At 36.8% G+C, this 15461-nt stretch overlaps 2 protein-coding genes across 2 annotated transcripts; one reads left to right on the top strand and one right to left on the bottom strand.

Moving 5' to 3' along the window:
* Positions 1-1746: 1746 nt before the first annotated feature.
* Positions 1747-5720, top strand: LOC137748543 (axial regulator YABBY 5). The gene is made up of 7 exons (XM_068488711.2): positions 1747-2202; positions 3315-3434; positions 4431-4560; positions 4743-4791; positions 4901-4976; positions 5241-5309; positions 5403-5720. The coding sequence occupies exons 1-7, from the start codon at positions 2128-2130 to the stop codon at positions 5448-5450; spliced, it is 567 nt and encodes a 188-aa protein (XP_068344812.1). The 5' UTR covers positions 1747-2127; the 3' UTR covers positions 5451-5720.
* A 4476-nt stretch (positions 5721-10196) lies between these two features.
* Positions 10197-14773, bottom strand: LOC137747486 (uncharacterized). The gene is made up of 8 exons (XM_068487601.2): positions 14271-14773; positions 13918-13982; positions 13274-13437; positions 12638-12851; positions 12008-12316; positions 11818-11904; positions 10933-11541; positions 10197-10825 (listed from the first exon to the last, which is right to left on the bottom strand). The coding sequence occupies exons 1-8, from the start codon at positions 14545-14547 to the stop codon at positions 10391-10393; spliced, it is 2160 nt and encodes a 719-aa protein (XP_068343702.2). The 5' UTR covers positions 14548-14773; the 3' UTR covers positions 10197-10390.
* Positions 14774-15461: the final 688 nt, after the last annotated feature.

Below are 15461 nucleotides of genomic sequence, written 5' to 3'. Positions count from 1 at the left end.
TTATTTTAAATTATTTTCTTGGGTAAATTACACAAAACTACCTCACCTATTAGGCCACTCACAGTTTCATACCCCATCTTTAAAAAATGTCAATGTCATATCTCATACACGAATTTATTTCAATTTCATACCTTTCGTCAGTTGTTTGTCAATTTTTCCGTTAAATGCTGACGTGCCTTGAGGCGGGACCCATTTTCTATTAAAAATTTGATTTAATATTTAAAAAAAATGAATAAATAAAAACCCAAAAAAAAAAAAAAAAAAAAAAAAAAAAACAAAACCCACACCCAGTTCCCCTCCCCCCTCATGAAACTTCCCATCACTCTCTTACTTCTCTCCACCGCGTCTCACCCAACCCTCTCTCCTCCGATCCTACACCTAAATCTTCAAGTCGGTCTGCACCCATGGATTTCTTCAAGTCGGTATTCTCCTATGACCCATTTCCCTTCGACAACCTGCACTTGACGCCCAAAACGATGGTGTCGACCTGAACCCGAACTGCGAACCGAACTGCAGTCCGCGTCCGAATTACAGCATTGGGGAGTGGAGCTTCAGAGGTCTAATTTGTGACGAAGTCCGAGTCTGTCATCTAGAACTACCGCCACGATCTTGAGGAGTTCAGGTCTGGGTTGAAGAAGGAGGCGACAGTGATCCGGGAGGAGGCTTCACACGCCGTCAAGGATCTTCCTGGTTCCCTCAAGGTCGGCGCATCAGTGGCTCAGGATAAGAGATTAAGTAGCAGTCGGGTGGTGAAGATGGAGGAAAAGAGGCAGCGGTGGGGTAGTGAAGGAAGGTTTGGAGGGGGGATGGGTCGATAAGGAAGATCTGGGTGTGGGTTTTGTTGTTTTTTTTTTTTTTTTTTTTTTTTTTAATTTTAATTTTTTAATATTTAGTTAATATTTAATTAACTGTTTTAAATATTTAATCAACTCTTTAATAGAAAGTGGGTCCTGCTTCAAGTCACGTCAGCATTTAACAGAATAATTGACAGACAACTGACGGAATGTATGAAATTGTAATAAATTCATAGATGAGGTATGACATTGACATTTTTTAAAGATGAGGTATGAAACTATGACTGGTCCAATAGTTGAGGTAGTTTTGTGTAATTTACCTTATTTTCTTTCCTATGTGGCATGTTAGTGAAATCCACGTCAGCAAAAATGTGGGTTTTACAAATGTCACATCATTATTTAACAGTCAAACTAACAATTTGACTAAGAAATAGATGAAATTGCAATAAAATTCAAATTTTTATATGAAATTGAAATGTTTTAAAGATGATGTATGAGGTTGCAATTGCATCAAAACCTGAGGGGGCAAAGTGTAATTTACCCAATATAATTAGTCCAAAAAATAATGATTAGCTAATATTAGTGCAGGAATCACTCTAAAACTAACTAAGTTGAATTACGATGATTGTAGTTGGAATTCACTTAGAACTTTAAACTTAGTAAGAGGAAGAGGAGGGAGAGCAATTTATATAGAACGTGTTCATTATCATATGTAGTTTTGTTCCAATAATTGTAATAAAGACGTTATGGTAAATGTTGAATCCATTTCATGTAAGTTTTTTTTAATAAGGAAGAAGGAGTGGTCACACTCACACTCTATATTGGATCATAAATAGTTAACATGCATCATAAACAGATTAGGTAATATCCAGCCAAAAGTACTCCCTCTCATATAACTCTGTCTAGTCTCAACTCAAATAGATAGTTAGCTAGATATCCTACAGTAGTACCTGAATCGCATATGTTGTCCAATAAATCAAAACCCGGTTTTCCATAAAACCCACTTTTGCTTTCCAATCCCGGTCCCAGCATTCCTTGCCTGCCCTCGCCACTTCGTAACCCACTTTTTTTTAATCATTATACTTCCTTACCCCTCACCCCTTACCACTTACCTTACCCTCCTACCCCTCTTTCTCTCTCTCTAAATTTCTAGCTCTATATATGTTAGCGATTGAGGTATCGAGTGAAAGTATATAACCTATCTACAAAACAAGGAGTGGTTGAGAAAGAAGAAAGTGCAATTTGTAAAAGCTGCTGAGCTTGGTTTGTTCAAGGAAAGGAGGAGTTTCTTAATTCGGTGATAACTGCATCCAGGTGATCATAACTAAGCGACATGACGAGCTGCGTCGATGTTGCGACTGAGCAACTCTGTTACATCCCTTGCAACTTTTGCAGTATTGTTCTCGCGGTATCGATCTCTATCTATCTATCTATTCATACATATCTCTGATGTTTTCCTCTTTCTTATTTCTTTAATGGGAGATCTGCTTTTCAGTGATCTTCTCAAGACCCACTGCCTATCTTATTTCTTCCAAATATCCTTCTAGCATATATACAAGAAGAAAAAACAAAGCCGATCCTGAGAAATTGAAAAGCAGGCTTTGGTTGATTTGTGATCAGGGTTTGGTGTTATAATTTATTTCAGTGGTGAAATCGAATAGTACGCAATTTAATAGTTTTACAAACAGGGTTTCTTTTTTAACCGGCGAGCTAGGGTATATAGTCAGGTCTCCATCGTTGGACTTTACTTTTCCTTCTTTTGCAGTCAAAGAAAAGTCATACCTGAGAGAGGGTGAGAAATCTAGACTCTACAGAGAGAGAGAGAGAGAGAGAGAGAGAGAGAGAGAGTTGATTGTTTAATTTGTGTTTTGTAGTTATAAGTTAGTGGTGCTTCTTTTTAACGTAAGAAACATGAGGGTTTGAGGATAATCCACTGACGAAGACAAGACCTCCCTTTGATTTCCTCACTTTGTGACCTTTTTCGTTTCTAAAAACACTGCATCGTCTCGTCCAAACTCATTACCTTCTTTTATTTCTGATAACCTGATGGTGAAAACAGAAAATGAAGCTTTCTTCTGGCACTATCTATTGTGTTCTTTCCTAAGAAAACTCTCCTCATAGCAATCAGCTGGAAAGGAACACACTTTTTCTTCTCCATCTTTGGGTTTTCGAATCTCGCCTAATCTCCTTTATTATGTGTTTTTAAGGGGAAGAATTAGGGTTTAGTGCTTATATATAATTTGTAATCAAATTAACACCTTTTCATACAATTACCCCAAATAAATAATTCATATATTTTTAATCAAGCAGTACCCAATTCTTACTTTCTTCTTCTTTTAATTTCTGAGAAATGCATTTTTGCATTTACTTTGACCCGTGTTACTCATGCAGTCCTGATGTGCAGCTTTTAAATCGGTGTATGATAATTTTTGGGTGTAGTTAACGAGCTGAGAAACATATAACTAAGATGATACATGCATTATAAACGGGCTCATGTAGTGGTGATGATTGTGTCTGCAGGTGAGTGTTCCATGCAGCAGCCTATTTGACATTGTGACCGTCCGATGTGGGCACTGCACCAATTTATGGTCCGTGAACATGGCCGCTGCCTTTCAGTCACTGTCCTGGCAAGATGTTCAGGTGTGCTTTTCGCCTATTTATTTATTGATTTATTGATTATTTAGTAATTCCAAGAAAATAATTAATCATTCATTTAAAAGACTTAATACAAGAACCGCCTCTGAAATCTAGGTCTAGCTTCTTCTTGGTGTTACTTCTTTTTTTAGGAAACCGAAGACTCGAGGATCTAACATAGATCGAGTATTTCAAAGCATTTTGCAGTAGTGCAGAAAACCTAATAGGTTGCTCAGACAGCAGCCGCCGTAACCCACAACCCAATACCTAAATTTTTGCTTTATTAATAGATGGAGGTCAGGGCCTGAACCCTCCTGACGAGAATTTTTTTTGTTTGTCTATCCGATCACACCATATTTAATATAATATGCGTAAACAATATAATTATATATATTTTTATAATATTTAATGAAAGGCAGCTTATTAGTTTCGTAAAATGGTAACACCGATTTACAATTTTTATACACCAAAAATACCTCTCCCATCCAACCCTTAATCAGCATTTTATAGTCTCTTTTCTTTTGCTTGATTTGATTGACACGATTGAATGATAGGGTTCTTAGGTTCAATGATTTTATTTTCCATCAACTTTGTCCTCTACTGTGCAAACACAAACCTTACAGAGTTATTTATTTCTTTTCAAACCAACTGTCAATCTGGGTTTTATATGCTTTATTTTATATGACAGTGTTAACTGATTCAGTCCTATCAATGCTGCCCTTCATTTCGTGCTCCCCTCGCCCCCTTAATAAAAAACCGAGCCCGGCCACCTGGTAGGGTAGCTAACTAGCCTTATATTAATCGAAAAAAAAAAAAAAAAAAAACTAGACAAGCTATGTATAAATAAAAAACTGGTTTCTTAGGTTTATTTAATTTCATGGTTGGTATTTAGAAGACATATATATTTGTTGTTTTCAACTGTTGCAGTTTAACTAATGAATACCGTTCTTATAAAAAAGATTGATCTCCATGTTTTTGTGTTGTGCATTTATTTACTTTTAGGCACAAAACTACAACTATAACTCTCAGAATTACCGGATTGATTCGGGCTCCTCTTCCAAATGCAACAAGAAGAATGCAACCAGAGACCCAACTTCAGATCATGTCACTGAGGAAAGGGGTGTGAATCGACGTGAGTCATCAATTAATCATCCCATAATTTGTAAAACAAAAGATAATTATGCATATAATATATATGCCTCTCTTTTATTGCTAATGTGTTTATGGGTTTGCGTGCCTCTGTGTAGTCTAGTGTTGACTGTTGCTGTAATACGTACTGATAAAAATGGTCTGAGTTGTTATTTTCCTTTTCAGCTCCCGAGAAGAGGCAACGTGTACCTTCTGCATATAACCAGTTCATAAAGTAACTAAACCATTATAATTTATATCTAATGTTTTAAATTTTCTTTTCTTTTAATTTGCTTTGCTTATAATTAATTAAAAAGATGAGTATTGATTTATTACATTGATAGGGAGGAGATTCAGAGGATCAAGGCTAATAATCCAGATATTAGCCATAGAGAGGCTTTCAGCACTGCTGCCAAAAATGTAAGTGGACATGCATTTGCAAACTAAGTAGGATTATATCCTCTTCAAATTTTCTTCTCTTTAGTCCTCACCTATTTGAACGGTCACAATTAAGTCATATCAACATTTTGTGTTGATTTCTTTATAGAGAGAAAGACAAAGAGAAAAGTGAGAGAGAAGGGAAGGAGAAGAGATTTATAGTAGAGAGAATCCTACTCTACTAGTTATTTTTTAGATTAGGTAAGCAATATTGATGAACTTGTTCTTTCTTTTCTTTTTAATTAGTGGGCGCACTTCCCTCATATTCATTTTGGGCTGATGTTGGAGGCCAACAATCAGGCTAAGCTGGACAAGGTAAGTAATTAATTTCACTAATTTATGTGTTTCTAAACTATTTCCTTGGCCTAATTAATTTTTTTATTAAAATAAAAAATATATATGTTGCAGGACCCTGAGAAACATCTTATGTCAAGGCCTGCACTACTGAATAACTGATGGCCACGATAATTTCAGGCAAAGACACTCGGTCATATCAAAATTGTTCTTCGTATACAGGAATTGCCTTCACTGATCTACTGGGTTGTTTCTTAAGGACATTTCAATATCCTTCTTCTTTGTACTTGTCAAGTCCCCCTTATTAGGATTTCTTCGTGACTTAAAATTAAGTAATACGCTACTTTGCTTAATTTAATCTGTCATCTTCATCAATCTTTGATTTCCTAATGACACAATGACATTATATTAAATAAATATCCCTTTTGTTAACTTGGATCGCTTCCTTATAATGACGAAGTCGACGTAATATATTCTCTTCTATATCAATAGGGAAATGAAAAACACACACCATTTTTAGCCTCTTACACATTCATATTTAATCTTGACCATTAATTTTATTTAATTTATTCAATTCAATGGCCAAAACTAAAAAGGAGTGTGTGAAAATCATTTCCCTATCAATATATTACTTGGTGTACAGTTTGAAACATGCAGAGCTGGTATATTTATGCAGAGTTAGTATATTTATGCAGAATTGTGACCACGTACTATAATGTATGTTTACGAAGTACATCAGTCCATTAATGGAAATGGATTTTATTAAACATCATACTTTTTTTTCATACTTTTATTAAAACGTTATCATCATATTAACACGCTTAATTGTAGCCCGTGCATGGCATATATAGAACTACGTATATATGTTAATTTGTTGGGTAGGCTTAGCCTATATATGTTTCTTGGTTAAGTTCAGGGTTAAATTTTAAAGCTTTTCACGTTCTACTATGGCTTCTTTCTCTTTAAAAAAAAAAGCATTGACCTACAACTAAAGGGTAATTCTTGGAAGATTAATTATTTAGATCAATTTGGTAAATAATATGACATTGTTGTTGATGATTGGATTGTTACTTAAATATTGATTAACGTGCTTATTTTCTATTGGTAACACTCACATGATTTATAAATTTGGTTTAAAAATTTGATCTACTAACATTATTCACAAATAAAATATGCAATTGGTCACGCTCACTTTAGGAAAGAAAAAAAAAAGAAATAATAGTTTTAACAAGTTTAAGAATCCCATGTCCAAGATTTATAAACACATTCTCCAATCCTCCTCCTTGGTATAATGGTATATATCTCAAACTTACAATACAAAGAGGGTTTTACTCTTTTTTTTTTCTTTAGCTTGGCTTACAAACGAAAATGTGTAAACCTCATCAATTATTTATTCAAAACTAAACTCATCCATGTAAACTACTTCTTTCTTTTGAAGTGAACTTGAGGGCTTACTACAATTTACACTTCCAAAGGTGAGGTGATTTTCAAAATGGGAGTTGTCCTCTAAAGTTTTAAAATTGTATCAATTTACCTAATTACGGATTTCTTGCGCACCATGTTGTGAATTTAACAAAAATTCAAATAATTTATTAGACAAGATATATATTGCTACACTTTCAAAACTTTAAGAAGAAATATGTGAGAAAATTGAAGTATAAAGGGTATATGATTAATTGTAGTTTAGCCCTAAAAGTAATGATTATGTTTCACTGCAGCTAGACCTAATAGTTAGTCATCATCTGCAAAAACGGAAAAGGCCAAAGCTTTTTCTGGGACCCTCGCCGGATCATTTTTCTATGAATCTAAGAGATTTCGTGATTGTAATCGTTTATCATACATCATGCGATCAGTTTTTGTTACGTACTATTTATATTTAATTTTAAATTTTGAAATGATTTCTGACCGTACAATATACAATGAACGGTCACGATTACTGGATCCTTAAGATTCCCAAAAAAAGATCAGAATCCTTTTCCTGCAAAAACCACTTTATATATGTACAAACGCACACGTGTCCCTATTGTACCCTTGGTTGAAGACACATGGTTTGAGAGTAAAATTCCATGGAAGGGAAAAGGGTAAGTCTGCTAATATATATACACACACACGCACACATATATATATATACACACGCACATATATACCGCACATATATATACACACGCACACACCTGAAAGTTATTAATTCCAACCGTGCAGCAAGCATATCAACAAGCTAAAGCTACCAGGACTTTATATAATTTGTCCAAATTTCCTGCTGAATTATTGCATGTAATGTGATGATGGGGAAAGAGAAATTAAAAGGTATTATTTCCCTTCATTTTTTCTTCTTTCAAAATTAAAAGAAGGCAAATATCTAAGAAAAGCCATTGTCTGTCCAAGCATGGACTGCAACTCATAAATATCATGACCCTCTGTGAAAAGGAATTCATGGACCACCATTTTGGTTCTGAACGATTCCCATTTTTCTTTGATACCTCCAGGGGAATCCATTACAAAAGCACTAAAGATCAGGAAGCACTTTAAAAAAATTTCTTATTTAATTTCTTCAAGGAGTTGCTTCCAACTTTGATCTTATTTAGTCAATAATACTGAGTTTTATCTTTGAAAGTTGGAATTTTTATGTTCGTGGTAATTATACAGTTTGACACATGTGAAAAAACTTTTCTTTTTATATTTTGATGAGTTATATTTGCAACCATTATTTGCACGGATGAAGAATGACTCGTTTGATAAGCTAGCTTTTCATACAGGCGACATTAAGGGGTTAGAGTTCGGACTAACTATAATTAAGTATCGAACTCGTCAATCATGAAAGTCGAACTTGAGATACCTCGTATTATAAGTGAAGAATAATGGTATTACTAGATTGTGTAGTGATACTGACGAGTCCAATTTAAGAAAATTTAGAAGAAGGGAGTGAAATATCTAGGGTTGGGGTGGTAGATATTGAGGAGGGGACCATTGGATGTCCTGCGGATCTTGAAGTGGGTTACGGTAGATTTCCACAAGCTGGCAAGTTTTCATTTTTCCTTTTTTTTTTTTTTTGGTAAAAGAAGGGAACGGGAAATATATATATATATATATTATATAGTACAATATGGCGGAGCTGGTGGCGGTGGGGTGGGCAGAGTAATACGGCTGACAGGCTGCCGCTCAGCTCTGACGCCCTCCCACATTTCTGACATTTAGAATCTGAAACGTCAATTTCATGCCTGTTAAGCATTCATCTCATTTCATTGTCATTTCACCTCTGACTTCTCCCCCCCCCCCCCCCCCCCCCCCTTCCCTTCCGCTCTCTCTCTCTCTCTCTCCCTCGTTTGGAATGTTGGTGTCCTCCGAAGGGAGGGGTTTCCAACCCTAATTTACGTGCCGCGGGGCCCCATACCATATCATGAGGTTCATGATGATCACGAAGGTGGGCCCCACAGGGTGAGTGACTGGCTGGTAAGCTGAAAATGATAGAGAGAGGAGAGAAGGCTAAAGACGACTAAAGTTTCTTCAATACAAAAAACCGAGGCAACATGTGATTCCTACGGCATCATGTTCTGTGTCTGGAGTGCATTTGTTCATTACAATAAATTCTCCATCTCCCATTTGTCCAATGTTTGTGGTGACAAATTGTGACAAGTACGTTTGTCGGAAACCCTAGCATCACTCGTCCACACATACGAGAGTGAATGTGGATCGTTCATGCAGAGTGGGTTTCCCGCATCACCGGACCACAGTCGTTCACGAGCCACAACACAATTCATCACACATATGCAAGTGATTGTAGGTCGTTGATGTCAGTGAGTTTCTGAACGCATCAACAACCCACATGCACTCTTAAGCCAACTGATGCATGCTAGCATATATAACTTATCTTTATATGTAGGTAATGTACACACAGTTGTGAGTCATGAGTGCTTCAATTCACCTACCATGTATGCATGTTGATTGTTCAATCATATCATAAAAGAAACAGGATGAGCGACGAAACGCAGGACCATTTGAAGGACATTCATCAATTACGCTGACTTTTGAAATTAAAACATCATACGACATTACGACTCTCTATGCTTCTGCAGAGGCTGATCCATGCGCTGGCTCTCTCACCACATCAAATTAAATGCCCTTCTACGTGTTGTTAAGTATATATTACATTTACACTGCTGCGCGGTTCGAAAACTCTAATTAAGGACAGCAAATGTATAGCATATTGCTGAAATTAACAATCAGATACACGCTCGAGAATTGAAGAAAAATTTAGTCTAAACCATTGAAAAGTTAATGTACCATGTATGTTAATTTATAGTAGGACTCATGGATTTCAAAACACCAATCGACTATCATGTTGGAGAGATTCTAACAGATAACCCATAGCATATCCTTCTATTACTATCTCTCATATCACATGTTACGGGATAAGGGAGATACTAATAGGGGCATACCAGCTAACTCTTGGGCAAACAATAATACGCGACAGTAGTCACATTCAACCATGTTCTCATGCCTCCGAGCAACCATGGAGACGGCTTTGAAACCCTCCCGGCCCGACCGCCCTTTAATCCTCAGGTTTAACAATGGGGACGGATACGGCATCGTTTAGCTGTTGTGGTGGTTTGGGAAGGGAATTGATGCGGTGGATAACGAAGGAGGGCGAGGACGATGAGGCGGATGAATTAAGGTGCGAGTTGAGGAACGAATCGAGGTCGGGTTCCATGGTGAGTTGCGGTTTGAAGTGAAGGTCGAGGAATGAAGCGAGGCTGCCACCGCTGTTGCTACTATAGAGGAGAGATGTACTTGAGGATTTACCATTCACAAATACAATAGGCAACCTAATTGGCCGGGCAATTATTGCCCTACGGTGTGGAAGTGCTCTAAAAGTAGTAAACAAGTAGGGGTATAAGCAAACAAGGAAAATTAGCCAAAACCCACCAATTCATTCCCAATAGGACTATTTGAGTAAGGGAAATTCAAACTCACTACTAAACTACTTGTCCTGCAATTTCACTCCAATTCCAAGGTAAAATGAGGCATGGGTTTAGGTAGACAAAACCCTTGCGAAAATCTTAAACCTATACTCGAAAAGAAATGCTAATGTGCCTTCTTATTAGTTAATAACAGATGGCGTCTTTGCCTATTGAACCGAAAGACAACTTCGGCTCATCTGATCCAAAACTGAACTTAATATCTGAAGCATCGTTCTGAATTTCCGCACTTGTAGAAGGGAATGCAAACACAAGGGGATCTGACTTCTTGGATCCAAAATCGTAAGTAGGAACAGCGTATACATCTTCATTGGACTGATGCTGACTGCTTGCCAGGAAAGTTGGTATAAAGGATGGTGTTGGTAGTTCAGAAAACACTTCAGACGATGCAGAGACAGGGAAACTGAAGCCAGAGCTACTACCAGAAGAAAATGTCCATTTTGATTCGGGCTTGTCAACGGATATAGAAGGAAACACACGTTTAGCCCCTGAAGATTGAGATGCAGGCTTCTTTTGTTGATCTAGTACCTCAGAGCCAGATGAAGCAAACTTCGAAAAATCCTGCAAATTAGTTTAGTTAGATCTATTTCTGTTATGTTCGTATAGCTCTAGCAGACTAGCACCATAAGGCAATATTGCTTTTGAGACAATGGGTAAGGAATAAACACCTCATGCGTAATCTTGTTCAGAGATCTTCCATCCCTCCCATCACCAGCAGGGATATTGTTTGCAACAGCAATGGCTTTTGTAGTGTTCTGCACAGGTGGAATCTTAAACAGAGAATTTCCCTTGTCAGCATTTTTCTGGTAATCTTGACTTATGAGCTTACGAGAATTGAACCCTCCTACAAGTGGTAAGCTATCATGTCCATTCTGGTTGACTGAAGAAACACCAGAAGACGGGGTTTTCTTCCATGCAAAGGCTAGCTTTAACTCTTCTGACTTCTCTTTAGGAGTGGGCGGGTTTCTATCAATGTGCTCCAAGATTGTCCTAGCAATATGACTAGACTCTGGATGAACACTTGGCACACCAAAGCTGGAAGACTTCCTGTGTGATGATTGGGTTTGGGAGTTCCCACTTAATCCTCCAAGTTCAAAATTCTTCGTGGCAGGCAAGAAGCCTTTGGTAGCACTGGAGTTCTCCACCCGTGAAGGCCCAAATGAAGAGGAACGGACATAAGGAGATCCTGTAGCAGGAGTTTGCGCAGCAGATTTATGTCGTAACCTGCGAATTGGTCCAGCTGATCCAAAGCCACCATCCAATGTATCACCCCTTGGCTTCACCAATGCATTGAAACACAAAGACATAAACAATCAAGTTGAGGCCAAAAACATGATTATAAGAACGTCAATTATCATGCAAAATTACATATTAAACTCGATTATAAATGTATGCTGGATATCGAAAAACTATTTGCACACGTGAACTGGCAACTACAGCAACAAACACGTTCTGTGATGCCAAAATCTAACTTGAAATCAATTTCCTAAACTGAGTAATCAACAATACTTGTAATGTAACCATTGGCAATGATCACTGATATGTAAATTTACCTTCCCATATATAGGAGTATGCGATTGTTTCAATGGAGTAAATACAATTCTTGGGGCTTTGTCATTACCACCTTGTAATTGAGTTAACTGATGACATGCAATAAAGAAAAATTACCATCTGAAGCACAAAGTGTGTCTACTAGAATCAAAATGTCAGAAATCAAAACAAGTATCAAGACCTTTAACATACCTTGGATTTGGATTTTGAAAAGATAGTTCTAGAATAAGGAGTTCGAGGAAGATTATGAAGGCCAAATCTGCCTCTTTCAGTCTGTGGAGTTGAATAATCACGTTGATCCTGTACCATAGAACCAGGCCAGCATGCCGATGGTTTAGACAGTGTTGGAAGAAATGGTTTGGAAGAGAACTCATCGCCATGCAGTGTGGCCATTTCATCTTTTGACACTGCATTCTTAGACGAAGGATCAATTTCTGATGTTCTGCTTCCCATAAATGCTCTTGCAATATCAACAGGTGAAGCACCAACTTGATCTCGCATCTGAAAATTTTAAGAGAAATAATAGAGTCATCTAAGAATATAAGTGAACTACAATCCACAAATATTAAAAAGAAAAAAAAAAGAAAAAAAAAAAGAAGAAAAATAATTCAGTGTATTAAAAAGTTAATACTTACCTGCCAAATATGTTGGTAACTTCTATAAGAAAAAACAAAAAATTCCCTTTCACGGATATGCAGACTCAAACAGAATGAAAACAGATTGTGCAATTTCACAATTTCACATAAATGTAAATGCGTAACAGAATTGATTCTGCCTGATGACATGTCACAATAAACAGAGCAAGTTGATATTGACACTCACAGCTGACTGTGGTAGAGGGGCTGAGGTTGCCCAAATAGCTTTATTCAAGTCTTCCTGCTTTTCTTCAGATGACTTCGGAATATCATCTGTAATTACAGGCCACTTGGCTTTTTCAGCAGCACTAAAGCTTTGTTTTTTCTTTTTGTGATCCACATTAGGAAGTTCAACAGCCCTCCTCGAATGTATAATTTCCATCAAGTGATTGACTTCATTCCTGGAAAAAGATGGAGTGCGCTTAGAGAGGGCAAGAAAAGACTGGTAAGATAATGCATTTTAAGACCATGACTGAATGCATGGGTGTCCGCAGTGAATAAAATTCCAACCTGATCTTTAAATGGAAGAGAAACTTGAATTTCGGTCAATTATAGTGGTGGAATCTGATACACTGTTTTGATATCAGAAACAGGTTTCTCCATTATTCATTAATGCAATCTATGTGGGAAAGCAACCGCTTTATTCACACTTTTTCATATAAGAAACTACTTTATAAACATTAACAAGAAGCACTCATTTAAACCAAAACTAAGTTCCACCACTTTGACTCATTAGCATCTTAGTGGCAAACTATTAGAAAATCGATGTTTTATGCATAGCTATAATCATAAATGGAAGAAATACATCACATGCATGACTTGCCTAGAAAACTTTTTCCCCTTCAATAGCTGCTCAATTTCAGAAAGTCCAATATCCTCAGACTCAGACTGGTCACCCTTCTTATTCCCTTCAAATTCCGAACGACTTTTTAATCCATCGGCTGTTTCGCTAGGGCCTGCTATTTCAGTTATTATGGATATCCCATTCTGCAAAGATAAACGCCGACGAAGAATTGAATATAAGAAATGATTTTGATGGCTGGGAAAAAATCATACACAATTAAAGACATAGCTATCCGTAGCTGTCAAGAAGACCACACAAAATAGTGAAAAACTAGGTCTGTCTAAATCAGTCAGAAGATAATCTAAATTAATGGTACTTGATATTTACCACAAGAAGAAAAAACAAAGAGAAACTGAATCTTATACCTATCACCACATAACATAACAGATGAAAAGGTAATGAATCTGAATTCGAATGCTTGTTAATGCCACATAAACAAGATTTTGCATGAAAGAATCGCGTATATATGAAAACAGTCGCATGCGCAGCCCGACAAAATTACAACAGTTATACTATGACCGAAACTAAAGCACAAAGTGACTTGAGAAACAGAAACTGAAGTTACTACGTATACACAAATACACCCCGTGTGGACTGTTGTATTAAATGAAAAAAGGCCTCACATTGAACTCGGAATTGTCCTCACGATCAGCGATAGCATTTTGTTCCGTCTCCATGTGCTGCTCATCTGCTCCAGAATAACTCATTGAGTTAAAATCCAAAGACTAATCCACAATGTTAACCAGTAATCAGTAAAAGGGTACTCAAAAACAACATAAAGTGACTACTAAATCCAATCAATTCAACAAAACCAAAGGAGCAATCCAATCAATGCATCAAAAAGCATAAAAAATCAATGCTTTTAGTCAATCCAATTACAAAGTAATAAACTTTATTTACCAAAACACCAATAAATTCCCAAAAAAGTAAGGAACAAAAAGTCCAAAACCCTAACAGGAAGAGAATTGGGGCTGACCGTGATGCTGGGCAATGGGCGGAGTTAGGGCATTGAGGGAATTCGATTTGGAGAAGAAAGAGGGGAAGAGTCGAGTGGCGCCTCCAGATATCAGCCGATAAGCCGGATCGACAATACCCGACAGCCACCGCCGCGGTCCCCGCGCGGCTTGGTTCGAAGGCGGACGGGAATACGGCGTCGTATTCGGCTTTCGAGACGGTGGCTTCCTCAGCTTCCCTCCCGCACCTCTCTCTCCGTACAGCCCTGCGGAACGCGCCGTTTCGGTGCCGGCCTCCATTCGTCTCTCTCTCTCTCTCTCACTATCTTCCTTGTTCCTCTCTGTGTGAGCTTGTGCTGGATCCGATGTGGAACTCTCGATTTTTGACTAGCACTGTTCTTCCCTTGTTCTTTGTGGACTCTCTGATGAGAAGCGGAAACTCGGAAACTTTTTTTTTTTTTTTTTTCTTTTTCTTTTTCTTTTTGGATTTTTTTTTTTTTTTTTTTTTTTTTGGGTATGGAACTATTGCATGCCAATGTAGAAGCACACCTTAGACGGTGCCGTTTCTTTTTTTATTTTTTTATTTATTTTTAGTTAATTGTTCAAATGTTCTTCGTTTTTAACATTTAAGCTGACATATGTTAGAGGTGTGTTCGGTTCCAATCGGTTCGAGTTTCTTTCGAAAGTGAAAACTAAATTGAAATTTCTGTTCAGTTTTTTTTTTTTTTTTTTTTTGATTCAGTTCAGTTTAATTTGGTTCGATTTCGTTTAGTTCAGTTTTCCTATAAAACTAAATTTTTTTAAATCTAAAAATTGGTTTATGCTCTACAACTTTACTTTTAGTTTTTCCATTTCAAACAAAAGTAAAGGAATAAAAAAAAAAAAAGAGAAAGAGAAAGAAGATGCAGGACAAAACCAAAACAAGAAGATACAGGGGAGAAAAAAAAAAGGGAGGAAAGATGAGGGTCGGGTGGGGAGAAAAAAAAGAACTTTATACGTTAACGGTTGGTTTAAAATAAATTGGGCTTTTAGATTCAGGTCCAAAAATATAGATGATTTTTAGAAGTGGGTCTAATTACCTAAATATATGTATTTATTTTTTTAATGCTCATTTTATATTTTCTAAAAATATTAAAAATCAATTAAAATCTTCTAATATTATGAATTTTCAACCCCAAAAAATATAATTAATATCTTATAGCAAAAAAAATAAT

This window comes from Pyrus communis, chromosome 2 (genome assembly GCF_041283825.1).
Source record: "Pyrus communis isolate YQ-2024b chromosome 2, ASM4128382v1, whole genome shotgun sequence".
Taxonomy (NCBI): domain Eukaryota; kingdom Viridiplantae; phylum Streptophyta; class Magnoliopsida; order Rosales; family Rosaceae; genus Pyrus; species Pyrus communis.
Note: the sequence above shows the minus strand (reverse complement) of the source record. Positions and strands in the feature narration are given on the sequence as shown.

What these genes read in the sequence shown, in the direction of transcription:
- LOC137748543 (XM_068488711.2), top strand. Translation starts at nt 2,128, where the DNA reads ATGACGAGCTGCGTCGATGTTGCGACTGAGCAACTCTGTTACATCCCT. An exon ending in GCATATAACCAGTTCATAAA is followed by an intron (nt 4,792 to 4,900) that starts GTAACTAAACCA and finishes TTACATTGATAG; the next exon opens with GGAGGAGATTCAGAGGATCA. An exon ending in TCAGCACTGCTGCCAAAAAT is followed by an intron (nt 4,977 to 5,240) that starts GTAAGTGGACAT and finishes CTTTTTAATTAG; the next exon opens with TGGGCGCACTTCCCTCATAT.
- LOC137747486 (XM_068487601.2), bottom strand. Translation starts at nt 14,547, where the DNA reads ATGGAGGCCGGCACCGAAACGGCGCGTTCCGCAGGGCTGTACGGAGAG. An exon ending in GCCCATTGCCCAGCATCACG is followed by an intron (nt 13,983 to 14,270) that starts GTCAGCCCCAAT and finishes ATTCTGGAGCAG; the next exon opens with ATGAGCAGCACATGGAGACG. An exon ending in ATACTCCTATATATGGGAAG is followed by an intron (nt 11,542 to 11,817) that starts GTAAATTTACAT and finishes GCATTGGTGAAG; the next exon opens with CCAAGGGGTGATACATTGGA.